Source organism: Osmia lignaria, chromosome 7, assembly GCF_051020975.1.
Source record: "Osmia lignaria lignaria isolate PbOS001 chromosome 7, iyOsmLign1, whole genome shotgun sequence".
NCBI lineage: Eukaryota > Metazoa > Arthropoda > Insecta > Hymenoptera > Megachilidae > Osmia > Osmia lignaria.
This window is the reverse complement of record NC_135038.1, coordinates 8029452-8055370: the sequence shown is the minus strand read 5'-3', so window position 1 is coordinate 8055370 and position 25919 is coordinate 8029452. Positions and strand designations below refer to the sequence as shown.

Sequence of the window (25919 nt, the reverse complement as noted above, 5' to 3'; positions counted from 1 at the left end):
AACGATTACCGAGTCTAAAAATACTCTGACGATGACTAGTAACTCAACGGCAACTTTTCGCGAAGAGATTCTATCAGTTTAATAATCTCGTTAACTCACCGATATAATAAGGATCTGCGTAGAGGGTCGCAGCTTTGGGGGAGGTGTATCTAGGGGAGTCCTGGCCAAATTCGTCCGAGCCATACTGTAACAAACAAAAGCATCGATGTTATTAATAAACAGGAACATCCTGAATCGTCGACGAGATTGCGAGAAACGTCACCGAGTGAATCATGAACTATTGACACGCGCTCCGTATTTGCATATCGTAACGTGTTGCAATAAGGAGGCACCTGTTTCGACTACAATCTCATTAACGCAATCTTAAAAATAATTTTCATATCTCGCTACCTGCCGCATAAACATTCCTGACTACCGATAAAGAACACCGACAGAGAAACGTGATTTCTAACGATTCGAACGCAGACACGGAATGGTCCAGCGAATGGTACACCTCGTTCTTACCATTTTATAGCTGGCGTAGTCGGCAGGAGAGACAAACATATCGGCCAAACACGGGAAGCTTGGTAAAGAAGAAAGTCAGATCGCGCGGTGATAGGACGCGAGTATAGCGTAGCACGGAACCGGCGATCCGACCGAAGGGGTGAACACGGGGGTGGAAAGTGGCAGGGAAGGGGAGATTCGCGGTAGCATACCCTCGTTCCAATTTCACCGTGATATATGTTAAAATATTCCACACCGCTTCCCTTATCCTCTCGACGAGACTCTACCCCTCCCGCCACAGCCGCAAACTTTTGTCCCTGCTCTCTCCTCTCTCCTCTCCATTCGCCCCGCCACTTTTCCACCACCTTCCTCCACCTGCTGCCAGCGAGCAACGACGAAAAGTGCCTCGAAACGAGCGGGACACGACCAAGTTTCGACTAACGCGAGGATTATGGCCAGCAAGCTCGAATTTAACGGCTACGAGGGGGCCATGAAAGAATCCCAGCAACTTATACACCCCCCGGACCAGAACTTTCCCAACTTTTCGTTGAATCACCCCTTTTGTGTACGCGCGCTTTCTTTTTCATTCGGCTATGAATCAACAACGGTTGCGTTCGGTTCGAATTGTATCCCAGCAGACTGCGATTCAGGTGAAACGTAAATAAGAAGAGGGGAACCACCGATACACACCGGAGGAAAGACGACACGAGACTGCGAGCAGGCTGGTCGCGTGTCACCGCGCCGATTGACCGGTCGAAGGAGTGGGGTTGTCGGGAACCAATAAGGGAACGGTTCGCCAACGAGAATTCAAGATGCGTTCAAATACGACCTTCTGATACTAATCTTCTCATAGATAAAAGAATTTATATAATTATCTCTTTCGATTCGAAAATACGTTTTTGGATGGAGGATCGAGGAGGATGTCGTAGGCTACAAAGCGGATCGATCTTCGATTGAAATTGGTAGTATTCGCGGTTAAAAAATGAAGGCACTGCACAAAATCTGACTTGTAAGAACAAAAGATGTTGGAGAGCGTTCAGAACGCATCCGTCGAACGCGAGGGAGGAACGGGACACATAATTGTACGCGATAAAAGCATCGAGTTTATCGTGGCAGCAGTCGATAACGGATGTACAAATACGAACGGCCGAACAGCGAGAGAGATAGAGAGAGAAAGGCATTTAAAAAGCTGCTACTAATCGCGCGATAAACGCTGCGGCCTCTGGACCTATTAATTTAAATGAATTGCTTTGACATCGATGTGGCTTCGTCGATACACGCGCGTTCCTTCTCTTTCTCTCTCTCTTGTGTCTTTGTTGCTTTGATTTCTCGCTGGAATTTTCGTTCCAGATATTAGATAATAATTAACAAATTGATCGGCGACGAGAGGAAACCGATGGGGAAAGGAGAGAAGACACCGGGTGGACGATAATTCACGTTTTATATCACTGCGACGAGGCAGGGGGTCGAGGTAGGGGGATACGCAATAATAAAAATGTCCGATGTCCGGCAAGCGGCCGATCAGAAATCTTAATATGTCCTGGTGGGATGTCTACGGTGGCGAGAGTCAGCGATTTCCAGCCAATATAAATGTCCTACATTGATTTACTTCTGTCGTAGCTCTCGCCTTTGCGGCCAACGACCAACCGGCGGCTAAAGGAGGGGAAACGTAATGGAAACGTCTCTGTCAGGGAAATTAGCTTCCGAAGGTTTGAAATAGGACAGAAGGGTCGGTCTCTCGCTACCATCGAGAGAGCTACGCGTGTTACGTGACGCCTTCGGAAAATTGAGCACGTGATGTCCGTCTCACGTTCTCGTACCGGCTGTTTTATCGTGTTTTGTCGTCTTAGAAAATTATTCCCAACCATTCCGCCAACCTCTCTGCACACCCTTCGCTCATCTTATTTCTCTTACATCACCCTTTAATAATCGGAAGAAAATTTCGTCGAGAAAATTCACGAAACGTGACGAGGATCGTTGTCGCGTAACGGTGTCCCCTGAACTAGACACACCGCTTCTTATATCTGAAAGAAGAAAATCTTCGAAATACCAATGGAAGAAGGGTGGAAAATATTGGGGACGGTAATCGATGAACATCTTCTTCGAAGTCGGTCTTCGTTATCGACTACACGTGGGCGGAAATGAGTTTAAGAGCCAAGGGGAGAACTACGCGAGTCGGAGAGTCACCGCTCCCGAGTATAATGGATCGTCGATTATCCCCTTATTAATTACTACACCGAGAGAGAGAGACTATTGCCTCTGTCGAGGAGCCAACCCGACGAAACCAGGTGTCTCCTCGGTCCCGTGAGAATTCCACCAGGATCTACTGCGCACTTATTTTCTACCTGCATACAATTATAACTGAGAAAACAGTTCCCCCAATTAGATACCGAAGAAATAAACGACTCCTCGATGTCCTATTTTTCTGAAACGATCGGGTTTAATGCCACGTGTTTATTGAATTTATCTCTTCTTATCGTTTTTATAATCCTTCAGAAATTGTAATTGTATCGAGAGTTTAGAAACTTCGATCGTTTCCTAATTGTCTCGGTCGTCGTAAAAACTGAATTGTTTTCTATCCGTTTAATCACTATCGATAGATAATTTGATAACGTATCTCTTTTATCGATTTAATTAAATTTTAATTAAACAGACCACTTTCATAGATGTATATTTTCCTTTAGAATAAACCAGTCAGACTAATGAAATATTTGTCATTTCTTTCCATCAACGCTTGGCAATTTGTAAAAAGACTAGAAGCAACGGTCTTTAATCTAAACAACTACCGTGTCGCAGATAAAAATCAGGTAATTTCTAAACGAGCTTCGATGCATGCACCCCTATGAAATTGTTTGCCTTCGCGCAAATTGCTCGCGTCACGCAGATCTAAACACCCTCGGGTGATTCCCCGATCGAGCATGACCGTAAACTTTCCCTGAATTATTCCGCATGGAAATGATGAAGAGAAAGAAAGTAAAATTTCATGCGTACAAAGCGTAAGAATGTGGGAACGCGAGTCGAAGGATCGTTGGAAGCGACAGAAACGTCATGGTAATTCTTGTATTTTTCTTTTTCAGAATTTATGTTTCTTCGGCTCGTGTAAGACGAGGTCCCGATGGGTTCCCATGGTGGAGGGAACGGCCGGCCATAAAGGAAATACCCGTAGATGGAATAGGCATGTTCCGACACAGGACGACTTCCGGTTGTGTGCCATTTCGAAACGACTATGCGACGAATAGAAATTGAAACAGCCTCCTCCACCTCCAATTTTACCTCCCTTTTCTTCCTCTACTACTCGCTCCCTCGTTTTGCATAATTAATAAGAAAGTAAACGAACGAATTAACTGGTTGCTTCGTTGACGAGACGTTTAAGGATTCGAGGCCGAACGATCGAACTTTACTCCCCTTGCCGGTTTGAGGGTATCTGTTCTCCCGTTCCACGGCTTCGATTTCGCGGAATCGCTTTTATCGTATCGCGGCAAGAAACAACGATGCAAACTATAGAGGAGACGACGAGGAGGGGAAAAAGTTTTGCAAAACACGAGATACGATGCCACCTAATATTTGAGATTTCATTAGTGGACGATATTCTATCCGACATCCGATCGTGTGTTTTGCTGACAGCCGGTGACAAAGTTTACGAATCGCCCTCTTATTTTACACCTCTGGCGAATGATCGACGAGACGCGTGTATATCGAACGGGAAACAGGTATATACATTTCGCGCAATTACAAGCTAAGCTCGCGGTTAAATTATTGCGTACGTGTACGCGGTGGCGGATGACTAAACTTGGCTTCCAAGTAAATTTCCCCGAGTCCGTGGTTAAACAAAGAAGCGGTGTCGACGGTGATACGTAGTGCAAACACGAGTCTGGAGACCTGGAATTCATCGCGATGAGTAAATCTTCGTGGTGGTGGTGGTAGTGAAAGAGAGAGAGAGAGATGGAGGATCGAAAGCTTCTCGTTTTAATTGGCACCCCTCTCCCCCCTAATTGGTAATTATCAGGCGTACCCACTCGTGGAAACCTGACGTAAGAGGCTTAAGGCCGTTTACACGGGATGGAGGATCCGGTGGCAACGGTACCAATACAACCGTCTGCGTAAGGTGTACGTCGGTTTACAACGTTCAAACACACAGCGCAGGTGTGCATATGTAATTCCGAATGGGTGCCTCGACTAGCAGACCAGCACGTGAAAAGAGACTAGAGATCCACCGCGTCTCTACATTATTTATTAGGCGTATCGTCATCGCGTATATAGCGAGAGCCAAGACAAACGGCTGCATAATCAACAATTAGTCGGTTGATACGAACTACGTGATCGGTTTTTAACGAGGGACGCGTTCACTCCACCATTAACACGCGTCTTCTCGCTTTGTGTTCCCGCTCTGTTCGATTGATACTTAAAGGAAGGACAATTTTCTCGATAGATACTGAGAATATTCCAAAAGCTAACTAGAGTCTACACGGATATTATCCGGCGAAATGATAGAAAATCTCGATATCGTTACGTCGGGATGCGCGACGAGGTACTGGTTTATGGAAAATCTGCAGGAGCCACGGAACGCGTGATCTACATTGCCGTTCATATTTAAAATTGGACCAAATGACTCGAGATTTTTTATGAAGCTATAAAAATTAATACACTAGATGACGTGTTTTTGTCGTTTTAATAAAATTACAATTTGTCGCAGTGGTCACAGAAATACTGAAGGGCACCTTTTTATAGTTCTTTTTTTTTGGGCTTGCAATGAAAATTAAAAACATAACTAAAAACTTATCAGCAATTCAAACTAGTGATTTTCATTACAAGCCCAGAAGGAACAATTATAAAAAATGTCTGTCAGTATTTTTATCGAGCCTGCGCTAAACTATAATTTCATTAAAACGACGAAAGCACGTCATCTGATAACTTCTGAAAAAATCTCGAGTCATTTGGTTCAATTTTAAAAACAGTATTCTGTTTTAGAGTGTTCGGTGACTTATGGACGATTGTGAACCCTGTATCCTAGACAATTCTAATCTACGTTACGTTGTATTCGGTCTACGGAGAATGTGGGTTACAATGCGTCGAACTAATGGTAAGCCTAGCTCGGGGCAGAGGAAATTTCGTGCGGATGCTAAATCAGTGGCTCGCTTGGCACGAAAACACTGCATTCGCCATCGCGCGCGACTCCTGTTCCGGTCGAATCAATTTCGCAGTAAATCTCGTGACGCCGACTTAAAAACGGACCGTAGTTTTTCCCTGGTCGGTAATAAAAAAAAAAAACAAGTAGCGAGACGTAAACGCGAGAGAGTTTCTTTCTCGGCTTCCAGCATTGACTCACTGGATCAGAATGCGACCGAGAGCCATGTAAAGTCAGCGTTCCCGCAAAAGGATCAAATCGATGGGAGATCGAGAAGTCTGAAGAGAAGAGACCGGCTCCTCCTCCCCTCGATCGGGCAAGATTTTACGCGAATCACCCGGTAGAATCGAAATCGAACGTGAACCGTGCTGGTTTCTCTTCTCGAAGGGTCGACTCATTCTTCGAGAATGTGATTTAAGTCTGCATAAAAGATGACGACCGTGCAGAATTACAAGAGGCATGCAGTTCCGCTCGTCGATATACGCCGAGGAACTTTCCTCTCTTGTCACCGCGCGAGCGGAATACCGAACGATCGGTTATCGCGTTCGAACGGTCAAGGGAGCAGCCGTCCCTTTTCAAGAATCCCAAAAGGGGAAAGATTTTCCTGAAAAATAAAGCGATTCCCTCCAGACATATCCGATTCCTTTCTATTTTCCCTTATACCTTTTAACGCACCGACCGCAGATTTCAACGGACCGAAAATCTATTCTCGGTCTGACTACGCAAGAAAAACGAACAGACGATGTCCGAGCGACCGTCGACGATATTTGTTCGCATTTAACGGGCAATTAAGCCTCGTTCGTTCGGAGTCGGAGCAAGAAATCGCGGTTGGACGAACGCAATTCTCGCGACCCAAGGATCATCGGGCGCAACGAGCACCGGTAGCTACTCTCGCCTCGTAAGAAGATACTTTTCTGTCATTTCGAGCGGTGCAGAGGGAACAGGGTAGCCTACATTTTTCACCGGAGCATATACACCGTTTTTCTACGTTCCTCGGCTTCGTGGAAAAAAGGTTTCGTAATTGTAACCGCGGTAACGAAGCGTTCAAGTTTATTCTTTCGCATCGCGAGTGCTCTTTCATACTTTTCGCAAAACGATTCTTGACAGCTATTCAAGTTTTAACGATCGATTTGCAACTATTGCACGATCAACGGTAAACCGGCTTGTGAAAGGGTTAATAAAAGCTTATCGTTGATAATTACCGATCTCCTTTTCGATTCATAAAATCAGCAATTGAACGACTTTAAAGAATCGAGAGATATTAATGTTCGAATAACACGGACAGAGGATAGAAAGGCGAGAGACAGGCAAGACTTTATACGTGTGGGACGTGCACCACACCCGATCCGGAATATTTTATTCTTTTTTCTCTTCGTCTCCGAGTTATTACCGCAATCGTCGAGTGTCGAGACTCGTTTCAACCCTCGCCTGATTAGCCGAACACTCAACGACACTCGAACTTTAACGGGTTATTTTTACGCCGCACCTTTCGAACGGCCGCAATTATACGCTCCCGAGGGTATTTCGGAAGCCTCTAATTTTTTCCCGGAATCCGTCCGCGATTTCAACGTTCCGCGAATCACCGAGCGATAAATCCATCGTTATTTTTCGATTCGCGGTTCGACGCGGATTTACGAGAAAGATCGAGATCGAGAAAGAAACTATCTCGACGGATATAAATCGCGAGGAGAGAGAAACACGTTGAAGAATCAAAGGCATCCGTAACGATCCCGCCGGCTAATTGATATAATTGTCCTCGAACGATTCGCGATTATCAGTGTACCACTGTTAACCCTTTCGCTGCTGGACACGATTGATAGGACACGGTACGGATCGAGGGATTAAATTCCACGAAGCTCTTTTTTAAAACGGTGGCAAACGATAGCAGCTCTCGGTGCACGCGCGTGCTTTTCGTATGCAAGTGTGACTGCTGCCTAATACGTGCCACCACGGCACATACTAATTAGCTGTGCGAGCGAAACGCGCCGTGAATACGACTCCACGTGGAGGGACAAACATTAGATACGAGCCGCACCACTTGAGGTTAGGTCGAGGCTAAAAGCTCCGACTAGAGAACCACTTCCTGCTGAATTATTTTACAATCAATCCGTGCTTACCGAAGAAAAGATATCTTTTACTTCCGATACCGATTCGCTAAATTCCGAAGGGGTTAAAGGCGAGGGTTCGAAGAATTGGACGAGCCAAATTACCCCTTGAAAGAGTCAGAAATTGAAGAAGCATCATCCGATCGTCCCTCAGGGTAACCGGGCACAGTTACAGTTGTCTGCAAATAAACGAGGGGCAAGTGCAGAGTAGAAACGTGGTATGCGCAGCGTGCAATAAAAGCCTGGAGTCGGCGCAAAGTCACGTACAGGTACTAAACCGGTCCCTATACACAGTCTGGAACTAATCGACCGATCTTGGTCTCCGCCAGGCTTTCCTACGAACCGTAAAACTGTCATATCTGTCTGAACGCGAATACGAAATTCGCACGAGTTTACGACACGTGTACGGAAAGCGCAAACAATGCGATTCAAGCCTGACCGATAGGATTGCGGAACTTAACCCTTCGCGTTACGCATAATCGCGAAAGAAATTATTAGACGAGTTAAAACGATTTTGATGAGTTTACCCCGCTCTCCTGTCCTCCGTATTGATTCCAGTAACCAGGCGATGGTACCGAGGAAACGATCGGCTGTAACATCGAACCGTTTCCGGTCAAACTGCTCGGACTTGAGGCTTGAAATCGATCACCGGTTACGTTCTGCATCTGATTCGAACTGTCTCTTAACTGAACAACGTTGCACGTTAACGCGGAACCATTAGAAGTTAACTGAGAACGATTACAGACGATCAGCTGCAAAGGAGAGGTACCGTGTCTTCCGGCTCCGATTTGCATCTGTCGCGACTTCTGTACGCTCCCGATCTGAGTGTACTTAGCTTTCGAGTGTTCACACGCGTGGATGGACTTTGTCTCGATCCCAAAGTCGCTCAGCTTGAAGTTCTGCTGATTCATCTTGAAGTCCGCGTTGTTCTTGAAACTTCGATCCATGTTTGCCGACTTTCCGCGTTCTACGCGAGTCGAGTTTTCCGCGAAATCGGGTCAACGGGGCAGGATGGTTTCCGGTACGGTATCTATATCAAAACCGCCAACACTCGTTCGATATTCTACCTAAGAACGTAAAGTGCAGCTCGTTCGTAGATGACGCGATTCGGTGCATCCCGGTTGCTGATCGTCGTCGACTGCGATTCGATCGGTGACACGGGCTCGACGGTCGAACGATCGCTCGAAGCCTTGACACGAATTCGACATCGTTGATCCTCTTCGGAGTCCTGCCTAGATCCCGCTTGAACGTTTTCCAAGAGTACGGTCAACGAAACTCGGCTTCGTCCAAGAATATCGAGGAAAAATTCTAACGAGACGAATGATATTCTCTCGTCCCTCTCGGTCTTCCTCGTTACGCGGTTAAATTCGCACGCGTAACAAGATTCATTAATCAACGAACCCGCGCGCGTCTTCTCGGCCTCCTTTAATTCGAATTCCTCGAATCGTTCGAGTCTTTCGTCGAAGCGGAGGCCGCGAACCCGGCGAGACTCCGCGCCGCTCCGAAACACAGCCCCGACTATTTTTGAACAATGCGTTCTCGCAACACTGCCGCGTTTCTGCTCGCGTTTCCCGCACGAGACTTTCACGCGCGTTTAAAAACACGCCCGTTGTAATTGAAACGTTCCGAGGATTCTGTTTTCACGAAAATCAGACGCGAACTTCGACGCGAAGAATTTCAAAGTGGTAGATTGTTGCGAGGGAAAACAATCGCGAGAGGATTAGAAGGCGAACGACGGGCTGCTGGTCAGCCAGTGGAGAGACGACTGGTTTTGTTACTCATAAGCCATACGAGCCACGGGGAGCCTGGGGTCCAGCAGCAAAACCCCTCCACGATGGCGAGAGCGTGCTGCTGGACGCGGCCCTCTCTCGTGCTCCTCCGCTTCTACGTTCCACTCGTCTCGTTCGTTCGTTCGTTCGTTCGTTCGTTGCACTTCGCTATGTACGCCGCGCCGCCAAGTTTCTCCAAGTTCGCGGAACATCGATTCGCTCGCACGCTTTTCTTCCCTATCCGTTCATCGGAAAAATCCATCGATCGAACTTTGAACGGTACTCGCCGCCCGATCGATCATTACTCCAATTCCTGATTTCATGTAACACCACACTAGCAACGGGACAAGTGGCACACCGCTCCTCTTACTCGCGTTGCGTTCGAGTAATCGTACAGATAGTATCGTTTTTTCATTTTTTTTTTCATTCGAAGAGCGCGCGACAAGGCTTCCTAGAAGTCAGCGAACGGAGCGAGTGGGTGGTCGCGCGCGAGTATCACCAAAGCGTTTCACTCTCGTCCCGTCTCGTTCTTTTCCAACAACCGAGAGATCAACATAACAGACGTTCCAGTTTGTCCCGGGGAGAGAAAAGGGACTTGTGCCGCTCCCATGGCGAGATTTATTCCGAGTACGCGCTGGGCATCGTCAAAAAGAGAAGTGTATATTGATTCATGGAGGCGGCTGTTGTTTTGCCGCCACTATCTCCAACTCTCTTCGACTCAACGTATTAATCGTGGTATCTTAATCGTTCGTTTCTTCCATTTTCTTATATTTTCCTGGGAGGAGGAGGTCGATTACCTCAACGCTTCGAATCTTCGCCGATTGGAAAGCGGAACTGGTTGAAACGTCAACGAGAACGAATTCGTCGGATTCGTTGGTATCTACTCTCAGAAAGATTTCCATTAACGAAACATTTTATTAGGGGAGCAGTCGATTCGAGAGTTCTCTCGGTGCACGCATCGTTGCAACGGGAGATGCAACGCGGTGCACAGCTACCAGAAATAGTTCATCGACAGAGCAGAGGGAGCTTTGGCACGGGGCGACGGAGCCGGCCGAGAGGAAGGAGAAAAGAGAGGAACGAGAGAAAATACGAGCGGGAGTTAGGAGTTACGACGGAAAACGGTGGATTATGTGTGTTTAACCCCCCCACTTCCGAAAGGCACGGAGTTATGTTTGAGCACGAAAAGTAAACTTCGACTTGGTGGCGACGCGAGGCGCTTTTCTGAGGATTAGGAGGAGGCCGCCACTGGTGAATCGGCTCCTTTGTCCCGACTTCCGTGCTCCATGCGCCGGCCAATCGATTCTTCCCACTCGGCAACCACCGCCTTAACCTTCCTCCACGAAATCGTACAAAATATGAAAAATCGAATACTCCGAACGGTATAGGTATCTATCGAACGATTCCATTAATCAAATTTTATTCCCGCCACGGTGTGCGTTCACCTCCCAATGTGTTATTCTGATTTCGAGATAAGCAACGAAACACTTGTAATATTTTAACATTTTGCGATTTGACAACAACTCTGGATCCACAAATTATTGATACGATTCACGTGTTACATTACACAGATCGTACGATTGAAAATTCATCGAAACACAATGGAAATGAAAGTTGAAGCTTGAATTCCTCCCTGAGGGCGAGGAGCGGAGTGCAGCTTCCGAGGAGTTAAACTGGAGGAAAAACTAGCCTGGCGGACGTGCAACAGGTAGGAAAGCGAATGCAGAGGCCAGTGCAAGTCCGAGCAGAGCGTGGAATATCGACGAAACGGAGGAGCCAGTCGAGGTTTCGCCTCGGCGGCCGAAAATATCGACGCGTATCGACCTTCCGCCGGCTAAAATCGTCCCTCTGTTTTCTTTCTTCTTTCCTCTACGATCGCGCCGAATATTTTGTCATTTTCGACCTACCAACGCTCCCGGCCCGATGATCCAGGAGTTTTCCAATCGCGATAACCTTGGTCCCCGCAACTGTCCAAACAGAATTTCAATACCCGATGATGACGCGTCGTTTGACGTACATTCTTTCGAGGAGAGAAAGAGCTTAAAAAAAAAAGAAAAGAAAAACAACGATGCGGAATCGGTAATATTGTTGCTTGTCAGCCGATAAAGCATCGAGAAGGAAGAATCGATCGCTTCGTTAAGATATAAAGCGGCGAACGATTTCGATTTCGATTTCGCGTGGAAAACGATAGACCATCGATGCGAGAAGGCGAATCGGTATGCGTAATCGAGCAACCAACGCGCTCCAGAATCGACTCGCGGTTGCTCAACGAGACTAGTAACCGTACCACGGCCCGCGAGCTACCTAATCGTACACCTTCACCTATATATTCGTCCATGTTTTGCGCGACAACGTACCCTTTCGAATCGCGATCGTTCGCAGAACCGTGTACGCGCGACTAACGCGGTTTTAACCCTTCACCGTGGTGAAATGCTCCTCTGGTTAATCAACGACGAAATCCAACGAACGGGGAACAGGTAGGAGCAGGAAGAGGAGAAAGCAAAGTGGAAGGAAACGGAGGACGAAGAAGGGCGTGTCGAGTCGATGCTTTCTACCGGTACTGTACCGGTTTTAAAGGACTCTGAAGGAGTATAAGAGAAACGCGATAGGAACGAGCGACACGGATCGCACACGCGTGCAGCACAGGTACGATTCGCGTACCTGAAAGGTGCGCGACAAGGACAATGGTCGAGAGAGAGAGACGACCGTGGTACGCGAGCTCAGGAATAGACGATAGAGGAAGAAAGAAGGAAAGAGAGAGAGAAGCAAGAGCTGAACGGATGCGAGGAACACGAGTGAAGGAGAAGAGAGGTGGACTAGCCACTGAAGAGCAAACTGGCCAGACTGCCTGCCGCCGTCGACAACGTAACACCGTTCTTCAGGCCAGAGACAGCACTTGGGTAGCTGCTGGTAGGGGAACGTGCGAGGAGAGCAATCGGACAAACAGCCAACCACTGGATGTAAAATAATATTCAACGAGAAAACGAGAGCGTACTGTTGAGTCTAACGAACATTCGACACTGATTATTTTCTAGAAACCCGCTGCTATCGACTCCGGGGTCGCGCTGAAAGTTTTGAGAATCTATCGGTGAACTGGATGGAAATAGGGTAAACATCTATTTTCATCGAATTATTTATCCCTCGAACAACGAGGCCGAGTCATTGTTAACTCAATTTAGTTGTAAATTAATTTTAGATCATTTCTGTACTTAATTTGGGCTTCCACCTTTGTGAAGAGTTAACAGAGGAACAATGTAGAATCTATTTTGGAGCTAAATAAGATTCTAGAATATCACAGAGGAGGAAGGTTCGTGGTAATTTTGGATGCTGATCGGAGGAGACAACGGTGAATCGATTAACGGAACGTTCTCCTTTAGTTCGTTCACCGAAAGAATTAATCAGCGAACAGTAAATTGGCCGCAGACTGCCTGTCGCCTTTGGGATCGTGGTACAAGTGCCAATAAAAGTGGCCAGAGGAAGTAGGAGAAGAACGGCTGCTACTAAAACGATCCGACTGACGTGGACACCTTTTCTGACCTTATTCGACGAAATTAGAAATCTATTGGGAACGAATCGAAGACGTTTTCTGGAAAGTAACCTGCTGATCGGCTCGCTGGAAAACTCGTACGACGCCTGATTGCATAAACATCGATCATTCGCGCGTAACAATCGAAGCCACGCAACACCTTTGATAATATTTCATTTCCTATATTCTATTCTGTATCCCTGTATCAAGTTGATCGTTCTTAAATAAACTGATACGATATTGGCCATTGTAATAGTCTCATTGTATCCACCCAGCTCTAAATTAACCCTTTCTCCACAAACGACGCGTACCTACACTGTCGTGCTTATCGATTTTATATTATACTATCAATTCAAGATTATTGCGCTCACGTTTCTCGCATTGAATTGATCAAATTTTTCGCTTCGACTGTCTATTACCCCAGCCCTCGATTCTAACGGCTCTGAATTCGCCGATCTCGCGTGACACTCCGGAAGAAGAGATCTCAACGATAGATAAAAGCTGGCTCGGTCAATTAGAAGCCAATCTAGGAGTGTGCCGTCGCTAACAGTGTTTCTGTACCGTTAACCCGTTCGCCGTGATTCGATGATCGGAAGCTTCTTGAATTCTAAGCGATCGAACAGTGAAAAGAACGTCGATCGGTTGTCTAAGAAGAAGCGGAGATTACAAAATCATAGTGTGAACCCGTGTATGGATCCGTGGTTGTAAAAGGATTAAGAAAAGAAAGACGGCTTTGTACTGGTTCTCAAGCCATCATTGACGTAATTATAAAAGTTTCATTTACGCGACTCCCCCGCGTAACCGATTTCCAGGCTGGATTTACAGGTCGTTCCGCGAGGCGCGGTCAAAGATTAACGATCCTACACTATGTAAACATATGAAATGATTGCGCATTGCGCGGCAGCTGAATAAAGAAACTGCACGAGAACGCGAATGACAAACATTTCCGCGGGGAACGTGGAAAATATCACGGCATATAACGAGGTAGGATAAGTAGGCGCGGTGCTAGAAAGTTGAATGAATTAAGCACGCCTGTTTATGATTGTTACCCGACTACCCACGTGCTTCCCTCGCTTACTTCAATTCCACGCAAGCTTCTTCATTGGGCCCTTCTTACCTTCTCCTACCGATCTTTTCCTTCGATGCAATCTTCTCTTTGTTCGACCCTCGCTCGACTAGTTCCCCGGACAGAGCACTGAAACGCGCGAACGTTCTCCATCGATTCCGTTGTTCAACGAATAGAACGCGGATCGGTTCGTCGCGGAAACGAAGGGCGAATCGAAACCATTTTCTGTATCGATTCTCGCTGCGTCGCTAAAGGGTCGAACAAAGGAATCGGAAAAAACTGAACGGGTCGAGAAATTCTTCGGAATCCGTGGAGCCGCGCGAGGAGGAAATGAAAATCGTTCTTTCCTTGCTCGATCACTTACCTGAAACAAAAGCAAGGAATTTTAATTAGCAAGCAGTCGTGAAAAAGAAAAGGCAGACAGGGTCGAGGGAATGTAATTGCGCGTAGGACAAGCTAATTACTAGCGGTGACGCTCAAGGTAACCGGAAGTAACGGGCGAGCGATTTTCATGGAAAGTCCTCGAGCATGGTCGCGTCGCTCTTCTCGAGGCACAAGGTGAATCGAGAGGCGAAAGAAATCATCTCGTGTCACCGTCGCCCTCCCGCAATCCCAAGGACGAACGATTATTATCTATTCCCGCAGATGGTTCTTTTTCCTAAACGAGGACTCGAGGTCGCGTTTCTAATCGCTTTGCTTTTATGTTGAAGAAAAGAATGCGTAAGTCTGTTGACAAGCGACGTTCGACGAGTGTTAAGCAATTAAAGTGTACTAAAATGCGTCGTTGAAGCAATAAACTATTAGCGTACAGAGAAGACAATCGATTACGATTGCAACAGCCACGTAATTACGAAAACTTGTACGTTGGGTACATCTTCCTGATCGTTTATTACTAACGTTGCGTTCCTTGTCTCAAGATTCGACGGAGAAGAGGAGGAGCTCGCCGAACGGAAATCGCGGTTGATTTTCAATCGACCGTACGATACTCGCGGTTAATCTAAAGCCACGTTCGCAGAATGCTTCCGCGATTCTCGGACACAGTCACCGGAAGTCCCCCACGCATCGGATGACGCACGAGTTCGATAACGTAGTAAAGGAGAGAGAGAGAAAGAGAGAGTGAGAAAAATCAAGTGAAGTAAAGAGAGAAAGATATAGAAGAGCAGAGTTTGGGAGGAGGAGTTTGTGATAACGAAGAGAGAACGTCGATTCAACGACACTCGTAAAGCCGGACATTTAACGATGGCGATTTAACTGTCGCAGCGTGGCGCGCGTACAATGTGCTCTCTCTGGCCGACCTGTACAATAATAATTATGGTCCTGGCTACGATTGTTTATGGAGGCGGCAGTTAAATTACCGCCGGTTGACGTTACACGGGCATTTCGGTGGCTGCTTTCCCTCGTCCCGTTGTAATTGTTATTTAACAGTGGTTTGTACCATCATCGTCGAGAGAACGATAAATTTCCCGGCCTGGCCAAACGAAGATTAACCATCGCGCGATCCGCGTTTTCATCAAAGGCTCGTTAAACTGCAATTAAAAGCGTCGCGCATCCACTTCGCGTTCTCGAAAAAACCTCTCCCTTTCATCGATCGAACAAAATTCGAAAGAAAAATTTCTAATAGGACAAGTTTAATCGCGAGCAACGAGGATCCTTGGGAATAATGTGCAGCAGTCTTTCCATGAAATTTCGTCTGCAGTTATACGACACTCTTGCTGACGGTTGACGTCATTCTTCGCGAACCGCCGCCGCACACCTCCGACACGTGACTTTTCGCGTCGCGACGGCAGGCGTACGCCTAAGTAGCGATCGTTACGTGGGAGGAAGGATAACGCTCGAAATATCTGACGGAAAGGCCATCGCGAACGATAATGCTTCCATTTCCTTGTCGCTGACTTGTTCGATTAGCAGGAACAATAAACACCCGACCGTTTCGATGAAATTTCTCGTTCGATCGTTGATTTAACCCTTTCACCGACACCGACTCGTGTAAAGGAACAATTGAAAAAAAATAGAACGTTTCGGGTAGTTTCGCGAGACGATCGACGATAGAGATATATCAATCGACGGGTTAAAATAGTCGGGATTTTTTCAGGAAAGGTGTTCTCCGCGACCGACACACGACATGCAAACAATCCTTGACAGCCGTGTCACTTGACACCGCGTCAAGTGTTTAATGAGAACGCACGGTCATCAGCCAACTATCTCCCGTCTATCGAGTTACGTGAGTCACGTGTTTGTAATCTGAAATAATGTCGGATAAAAATTCGTCGAACACCCAGAGATCGGTGTGCAACGGGAGACGAGAACAAGAGAAAAACGTGTCGACAGCCTCGTATCGCAAACCTCCGAGCCGAATTTCATTTACGACAAATAATTACGCTGAAATCCTTGCGTCTGACTAAATTTCGTTATTTCTACTGTGCCGCGTCGTCTTTTCTTTCGTTGATTCTATACCATCAAAATTCCAAAGAAATTCCATAGGACAACGGACGTGTCTCTTCTTCCCGTTGATCTGGCTCGTCAATTTCGAAGACGCGTTTACGTGGCTCCGGTAAGTGGCCAGGAGAGAAGAAAAAAAGACGAGGGTGAATTTCCGTTAGCCAAAGAAGAGGGAGTTAACGCGATTGGCCACGAGCTTCCGTGTAATTGGGAACAATTCATAAATTTATTGCGACAGACAACACACAAGAGAGTCTTCCCGGTAAAGCTCCCCTTTCTCGCTCACCCTCGTCGTTCAAGTTCCTCACCGTCGACCCTCCGTTACACGGATACTCGTATCCAGCGGCGGAGAGGGGTTGAATCGTCGACTCGAGTGGCTTCGAGGGGGGAAAATCGGTGTGGCAGGGGAGAGAAAGAGAGGACGGGACTTGTCGACCACCCTGTACCAACTTGGGCACATTAAAAATTTAATAACTCGCCTCGGTCGAGTCGGTTTTGCTAAAACAGCTAGATAGCCACCGTGAGGGATCGGATGGATCTCTCTAAATCCACAAGTCTGCCAACATAGTGGGTGGCTTTCAATTTTCATCCCCTATCCAGTGTTGCTCCTCGAAATACCAATTTGTAACATTCCTGAACAGGTCGAAGACATTCGAAACAAATTTTCCTCCACTCTCTGTACCGCTAAATTGTTGCACGATTAAGCGCATCGGCGAATCCATTAACGCCTGCGACCTCGGTTTAATTAACTCCCCGCGCCACGGAGTTAAATACCATCCTGAACGCGTATGAATTTGTTACACTCAGAGATAACGGTCAGCTGTTTCATAAATTCGCCGATGCGTATCGTTCGATCTGTACGAAAGTACAAGGTTCGCGATCCTACTCGGAAACATGAATGATGATCAGCTCGTAAATAAGACATCCAAACGTTAAGATCTCGAATTAGCGAACGGATCAGGGAAAGACTCCTCGATCAATTTCAATCTTCAACAGATTCTTTCAAACAACGTCCAGCTCGATAATGTCAGAAAATTCGAAAAGCTTCGATGCACAAGCAGCGAGCCGAGAAAGAAAACAAATATATACGCAGGGAAAAAAGAAAGAGAAAGAGGACACGTAGTAACGACGTGTACACCAATCCCAAGGGGTCCTCTCGTGGGGCGGTAGTTTTCGGGGGTGCGCCACCCCTGCCTGCACCAACGGAATATACAGTACGTAGAGCGTGTAACGTCCCACTGTCAGCCGACCGTTCCACCCTTAACACAAACGGCTCGGGGCACACACAAAGCCACACGAACGAACGCACACCCACGGACAGTCGGGGGGTCTGCCCTATGATTTGTAGCGGCACTATAATGCCTCAACTACCCGGCACCCTGACTCACCCTCTCGCGTCCCACCCTCCTCAACGTCTCCCATCTACCAACACAAGTGTAGACGGGAAGTAGGGAACACGCAGGCGATACGACTGTGTGAAACACGCACCGAATCCACCCTTCTCGGCCCTTGGCCGGTGTAGCAACACGTAGCACCGTTTTCCGTTGAAAAACAGGGAGCAAGAGACTCGAAAGAGGGTTACGAAGCACGAACGAAAGACGAAGAGAACGATTCACCCACGGTATATATTCTATGCTTTTTCTCTTCCTTTCGATGGAAATATTTTTATAATAATTTTCAAGCGTAATTTTCCTGTTTTGGTATAACACAGAATCGTGTCCCTCTATGTTAATTGCACTTTCATCGTAATCAAGAGAATTCGCCGTTGCCGAGGGGTACAATCACGCGGATAATTCGCATCGTTATCGAGTTTGTGGCAGTTTGCGTCGAAAATACATTTTAGGGAGGATTAGAGCCGCGGTACGGAGGGTTATAGGTTCTCTGCGTGTCGAAAATGCCTCGAGGGGGGAGGCTGAATTTCCTACGATTCGCCCGCAGTTTTTCGCGTGATTCGATTTTGCAAGTGTTCGAAATTATCCGATAACGAAGCGAATGCTGCTGGTTCACCGAACACGTTCCAGCAGAGAATTCAAGATATTGTTAGGGATAGACGCAAAGAAATAAGAGAAGGTATCAAAGCGTTTCAATTATTTGATCGACCGATAGAATTATAAAAGTGCAAGCGGATTTGATTTGATCGACGGGGTGTACAGCAGAGGGGACGAAGGGGAGCAACGAAAAAAATATTTTTTCCAGAGGGGAACAAAGCACAAAGCCGATCACAAAGCAACGCGCAAAGCTTCGAACAGAAGATTATACACCGCGTTGAAAAATAAGTCTGTCGCGGTTTCGTCGCCGGATTATCGCGACAATTTTCTTTCCGATTCGAGACAAGAATTTCAATTAATTGCGATCACACACTGTAATTTGTAATCTCTAGCTATAGAAACACACCATCGTTAAATGTAACGGGTACCCACCGGTGTATACTAAAGAAAATAAAAATTAAATTAATCGATTCATTGTTGGCGATTCTTCTTTTCGTCGCTCGTTAGATTCATAAATTACAAGTTCACCATAGATAAAGAGAGAAGAACGAGGAGAGAAAGGAAACCCGGTTTTCGAGCTAATTGGAAGAGCAGCTTCGATGCTGGTAATTAATGGCTAGTTCGTTATCAACCCCCCATGCAAGCCGATTTTTTAACGGCTCAAACGCGCGTTCATCGATAACCTGTACAACTCTAACTCTCGCCTAGTACTTCCGCCCCAAAAAGAGAACACGCATACGCGTCGATAATTTTCCAAATAAATTCCGGATTTGGGGGAGAATCCAAAGAACGAAGAGTAAATACCGAGAGAAAGAATACAGCTGACCGAAGGTGGGCTATAAACAAAAGCGAGAAATTGAAAGAAAAGAAGAAAAGCGATGGACACCGCGAAACGGTAAATCTGATTTTCAGGAAATTCTATTTCAGCCCCGGTGACTGGTTTTCATCTTCGCCAGGGCTGTGTGCAGGTTCGGAACGGTGCCGGGTTACAGCTTTATCCCCGCGGGTGGATCGATCGCCGATAGGAGTAAAGCTGCGACACGTCGAGGAGCCTAGCCGGTGGAGCGAGAGCCGCCGCGTCGCGCGGATCTTCGAGAATCGTTTCAAACGTCGTAAGTATTATTTCGTGCTCGACTCTTTTTGCCAGCGCGTAGCTAGAAGAGGGCAAACTCTCGCTTCGGCAAAGTGTATTAAAGGCAAAGTATAAAAGTTCAGCGGCGTGCGAATTTACGAGGCGCGTGCGAGTACCAGATAAATATCTTACGGCTCGGTACGCCGCGTCGGCCCGCGTCCTCTGACCCTCGTGCGGCCGACTACGCGAGCGTACTTCGAGCGGAATACCATTGCGAGCGTGTTGATACTCGCGCGAACGATTACTAAAATTTTAACCATAACTTCGAGGAATATTAAATTCACGATGCCTACCACTTTGGAGCAGAATACAAAGCCTGAGACCATGAGAACCGTAAATGTACCTTGGTACTGTTCAAAGGATAAATTCTCCCGATTGTTTCTAAATTGATAACGCGCAATTTTTCCGCTTCGATTTCCATCGTCGTTTCGCTCTTTTCTCGTACGCGAACAACCTTCCTTCCCAGCCGTCTTATACGCTTCCTGACATTTTCAGATATTCTATTACGGCGACACAAGATATTGCGGCGGAACGGGGCCGGGCCCGCCGCAAAAACGTAATAAATCGCTCTCTCGGACTGGCGATATATACATACATACATACATAAAGTAGAGAGCGCGGTATGGTATGGTATGGTATGGTATGGTATGGTATGGTACGCGTATTCGTATCGATACGCGGGCATTTGCATGCGTTCGCAGAGACACGACTGGCTATAGGGTATATGCATATCGATGTGTGGCTTGCTTTCGGAATGCTGCGTGCGGTTGATCGGCAAGAATCGCCGTGGCTGAATGCGAAATACGCGAGTAACGCCGACTCGGACTGCGAAATCGATGGATCAATTCCAAACGGGGAGGGCCAAAGGGTCGAGTATACGCTTCTCTCGACTCCTATTCACCGCACCTTTCGATCAACCCTTCCGGACTCGATTTTCTATAACGCTTTGTCGTACGCGACTTTGGAATTAAACCGGACAACGAAAGACAGTGTTACAAGAGAAAAAGGAAGACGAAACATGGAGCTACTTTTTTCATTTTTTCTTCGCTTCAAAGCTCGAGCGCGAAAATTGCGAACGAGGATGATCTATGCCGGTCGATTGATCTACGACGAATTCGAGAGGCGGCAGCACAAATCATGCTTCGATCGGTGCTCAGAGATGCGACTCCTCGTGCAAGTAGAAATTGCTGGTGATAAATAATAAAACGAGCCGTGTAATTTGAGGTAACGGCTTTCCTGTCTCTCCCTTTTTCCCTTCGCTTCTTCCGCGATCGTTGTACGCCGTGGCAAGCTGCTTTACCCGTCTCTATTTCCCTCTTCTTCCCTTTGAACGTTCCTCCTCGTCACAATGCTACTTCGCGCAAGAAACTCGCGGCGTGCTCGACATGCACAGGTGAACTATGCTCGTGTAAACTCGAGAAGGAAGTAACAAACGAAAGGTGAAAAATCGAAAGGGGGTGAAGAGTCGGGGGTGAAAACCGTGTTTCTAATAAACGATTACTGGGCATTTTTTAAAAGCACCTAGCTTTTTACTTGACTTCTTACAAACCGCCCTTGAATTACGTGTACATTAACAACCCTTCGAGGACAATGAACTGTTGAGGTGTATCTTATGTACTCGATGCAAGCAAAAACTATAAACGCAGATATTACAGATTTATGCTGACTGCTTTCAAACGAAGAAACATCGCATGGTTTAGCTTCTACTGTTTATCGCTTCCTTTTAGTTACTCTTCAAGTTCAATGACCGTCTACCGACAGGGTTAATCGAGCCTCGCCTTTATTAAATCAGGCCTCGTGCAAATTCGAATGCCCGTAGGAAAAGAAAGCATCGAATCGAGTACCATGTCCTCTGATTATTAAACGCAAGAAACACAGAGTCAGTCGTTGAACGAAACCGAGAGTGGAGGAAGAGAGTCGGAGCGGACGACGTCGCATAATTGCAATTAATTGAATAGCGAGTGATTCTCGGCTTTTCAGCGGCGCGGTGCACCGCCTACACGGCTCCGCGAGATCGATGCACACCGTCCGTCCTGTCGGCCGGTAAATAAATAAATGCTCGTTGGCACGATTAATTAAATGATAACAAATAATTATGACGCGCGAAATTGTAGCCGCACCTGTGGCAATTGCGCGATTATAAAGAGCGCTTTCGATCAATTTTACCCTCCCCCCCCCGGCGATAATATTTTCCACGAATACAGTCCGCCCTCCGGTCTTTATCTTTTCATCGACTTCGATCGTTTAATCCGTGACTCTTTCATTAGAGATAACGTAAAAGTACGAGTGTAGAAGTTTATTAGATAGGAGGAGCGACGTGTCAACGATCCCGTTGCGATACATCAGGTACACTATCGCTGGAAAATCTTCAAATATCCATACTATTTAATAGATACGAAGACTTTTGAACGATAGTGTATAACTGACCGGGACAAACAGCGAACAGCGACCCGTGGCTGCGTTCGGTGTTTGCATAAACACGCTGCACACCTGTAAATAATTTCTTTTACGCTCGGTTCGCTCGCGTACATCATCCCCGACGCGTTATGGATCGCGCGGCGAATTTGCATCGAAGGAGAGTGTCTGTATAGGCACATTTTTGTGGCAATTAATGAGACCACAAAGAGAAACGATCAGCGAGGCCGTAAAAGAGTAGATTTTCTTTTTCTTCGATTTTTATCGTTTGGTACAATGGTACAGAGACCGCTATACTAGCCGACTAATTAGCATATAGAGTGGATAATTAATTACACGAGAAACGACGCTTTCGTCTCTCAAAGTATTTTTTTTTCTCGCTCTATTTTTTGTACGATCGAACGCGACAGGGAAATCAGGTAACGAAAATAAAGGATCGATGGTCGATTGCTAGAGGATCAATTTAGATTCGCGATAGGTTCTCGCGAAAAGTGCGAAATGGAAACACCGAGAGAGGCGTGCACCGAGGCACGAAAACGTTTCGCAGTATCGAACGAGCCTCGAGGACACTCGAATTCTCTTTCTCCCTCTTTTTCGAACGGAGGGTGAGTTTTTCGACGACCGTCAGCCAACAGTCGAGGGCACTTTACTAATTTTTCGATTATCCCTCCCTGCCATCATCGAGTGGAATATCATTTTTGAAACGTCGACGACCCTCGACAAACGACAACTGTTTCGTAATTCCTACGAGTGCCATCGATTCGATTAATTCGACAGCCACGAGGAAATTTGGTCCATTAACCAGTTCACCGTACATGCACTTAACGCTACTATCCCCGGAAAATGTCTTTCGAGGCTTGGTCCACGAAGGAAAGAAGAAAATTTCAGTAAAGAAAAGATTGGTGGAAGAGGCGGTAGGGGGTGAAGAAAAGGGAACCGCAAGAATAAAAGCTGGGAAGCAGGGGTTGGAATTTTCGAAAGGCATTTCCTCGCTCGCTGAATTTCCGCGGGACACAGAAACGTACTTAAGCCAGTTTCTAAGAGAGCCAATAAAACCGCGATTGGACCCTCTCCCTCTGTCTTCACCACCGCGAGATATCTCACGAATAAAGATAAGGGATGCTTCGAAATGTCTTTGCTCGACGTCTTCGCGGTCCTGCGACGTTCTCTCCGGAGTGAAATGCTCTGTTACTTAAATATTTAACCAAAGTGAGCGAGTTCCCCGCTATTCCTCTTCCTTATACCATTCTCCCGCGAGAACGTCCCGCGGCAATTCGGCGAACCTTTCATCCCTGCAACTTATTAAACGAAAGAATGGCGAGCAGTCAATCGTTCCTCGAACTATAAAGTACGAAAATACTCGTATACATCGTGATCTGTTCGAACCGAACGAATTAGCCGGGTGATCGGTAGTCTGATGGAAAGATGAGACCGATACAAAGCTACGTCGGTAAACATTTAAACGGATTTTAATCCCGTGAAAAAACTGGCGAAATCCCGGGGATCGTCGTCTCCCTGCCTGGCTAGCAGAACGATGATCAATGGCTCGGCTCGTGTAGCCTCCGTTCCTATGAAAAGTTACATTCGTGTCCCCTGATCCGCGTTCGTGCACGTTAAATCACACAAAGGAATTCCGTGTGCCCGGCTGTGTAGCGCCCGATCGTATTGTGAACGATACACAATACACACACTCGCGTACGCGTGTACGAGTGGGTGGTTGATTTTTCAAAGCGCATAATAACGAAAAATCAGCTCGATGATGCTTCGGTCCCGGTAATGGAGCCATTCGTCGAAAACCGGACGAAACATTATTATCGGTCAAACGCACGCCGGAATATGTAAATCGCTCGGCAGGCTCCGTAATACTCGTCGCGATGCGCGTGTGTACCAGCTAAACCAGAGAAACAGAACAACCGACTCCAAGAGAGAATCAGGAGAGAAACGAGAGAGAAAGAGAGGAGCAATGGAGTTTTCCACTCGTCGAACAATACAAGCTAGTTGGATGAACGTTTGAAACCGACCGAACAGCATTTCCATCCCTTAACCCTTTCGCCACTAAAGGTGACTATAGTCGGTCGTTATCGAGTGTATACCAAGGGTGACTATAGCCAACCGAATAGAAGAAAGCACGAGCTGTTATAGCAGAGCTCCAACTTTCGTCATGTTTAATTCAGAATTCTCAACTCCTTAATTCTATTCGAACGGCGGGACTAATTTTGATTCCCCTACGATTAAACGAAACGGAGCTAATTTAAGGGGGATCAAAGTGATATTTAAATGTCAGAAAATTTTTAATTGGAGTATCGATTAATAGTTCTTTAATGAAAAATTTATATCAAAGTAATTTTTATATCGAAATGGTTGTCAACGTAATACTTTCCCAAATACAGTCGCGATAATGAACGTAAAAAAGAACGAAGAGATATTTCAATTGTTCGCTGATACATGCGTAGGTGTCCCAGGGCGATGTTCACCAGGAGTCGATAAGAAAGATGCTTATCAGCGGGAGGAATAATGACGGGCATGAATCGGATGTAAACGAGAGTGGTAATGCGATGCCAGAGACGATAAGGAGATAATAACGATGATCACGGGAAGGGAACCTGCACTTTGTTCTTCGACGATGATAATAATAATTAGAATTAGGTTCGACCTGTGAGGAAAACGCCTTTGATGCTATGCACGTCGATCGCGAACACGAAAAATGCTAGTTGCAAACCTATTATCGCTTCTCCACGGGATTTATCGCGAAAACGCGAGGTCGATCGATCCGTTCCAACCGACTCGAATAATACTGAAACCACAGAATTTACGTTAAATTAAACGCTACAATCATTCCTGGACAAACGTAATCATATACAATTATCCACGATACCTTGATAATCAATTTTTCATTTTTTTTCTTTTTCCGATACACAATACGCAACTATATAGAATTCTATGCAAATTCGATAAAAGAAAATTTTTCTATTATACCCATCATTATAGATCGTTCCCTTTCTCTATCGTTTATACCTAGAAAAATTACCGCAGCCTTGGAATACGTGATCATAAACCAATTGTTATTTATGCTGTCACTTTGCAGCTCGAGAAAATGGCGAGTTGAGGATCACGGTAAAACAATTCACCGGGTAAAAATGATGTTTTGCCGGATAGGAAAATTACGAGCGATAGCCCCCCCGCGAACGAGTGACCGCCTCGTTATTGGCCCACTTCTGTCGGCTCGCGTCTGCTTTATCCTCGCGATATTCCGCTTTAATTTTCCACGCCCGGTGTGAATAACAATTATGTAATAATTTCACCAGCTCGACCGGGAAAGAGAGCGAAAAAGGGACAGAGAGAGAATATAAATATCCAGCGGCGAAAATCGCGCGACACATCCGCGGCAGGATAAATTGAAAATTTCATTCTGCCGCGACAAATGAATTTTTCGAACCCTCATCCCCTTGGGGCCGAAAGTCGTATCTCAAAAACCGCGATTCGAAAACGTTTCGGGGGAAAAAATTGCTTTCACGCGACCGTGCAAAAAAACAAAAAAAATAAAAATACAGAACAAACGTTTCGACGAATTTTATTTTCATTCTCGTGAAAAGCTTATCGCGATTTCGATCGTTCAGGTCAAAAAGGAGTGTTTAATGTATCGCGGTGAACGTTGTGCAACGATTTATTTTAATCGAAGACTCAAGCTACTTTGGCGAACAACGAATAAACAGTAATCGAAAAAAAATCAAAGGGAAAAAAGCTGATGGAATGGGGAAACCGATACAGAGTGTTCACTGGTATCATTGAAAAAATTCTGGATCGCGATCATGACCAGGCTAGAACAAGCTTCTTTCATCGTCATCGTCAGCGCGAGCTTGCTCTTCCTCGTCGA

The 25919-nt window shown here is 46.3% G+C and overlaps 1 protein-coding gene across 13 annotated transcripts in view; it reads right to left on the bottom strand.

The window, feature by feature from the left end:
• Positions 1–25919, bottom strand: part of LOC117604286 (transcription factor 4) — an 81841-nt gene that overhangs the window by 12084 nt on the left and 43838 nt on the right. For 12 of the 13 annotated variants that reach the window (XM_034324175.2, XM_076688986.1, XM_076688989.1 and 9 more), the window contains one exon: positions 100–184. In XM_034324175.2, the coding sequence (XP_034180066.1) occupies positions 100–184 (85 nt within the window). Of the gene's footprint in view, positions 1–99; positions 185–8240; positions 10840–25919 lie in introns of those variants that run through there. The other variant, XM_076688996.1, reaches the window with a different exon arrangement.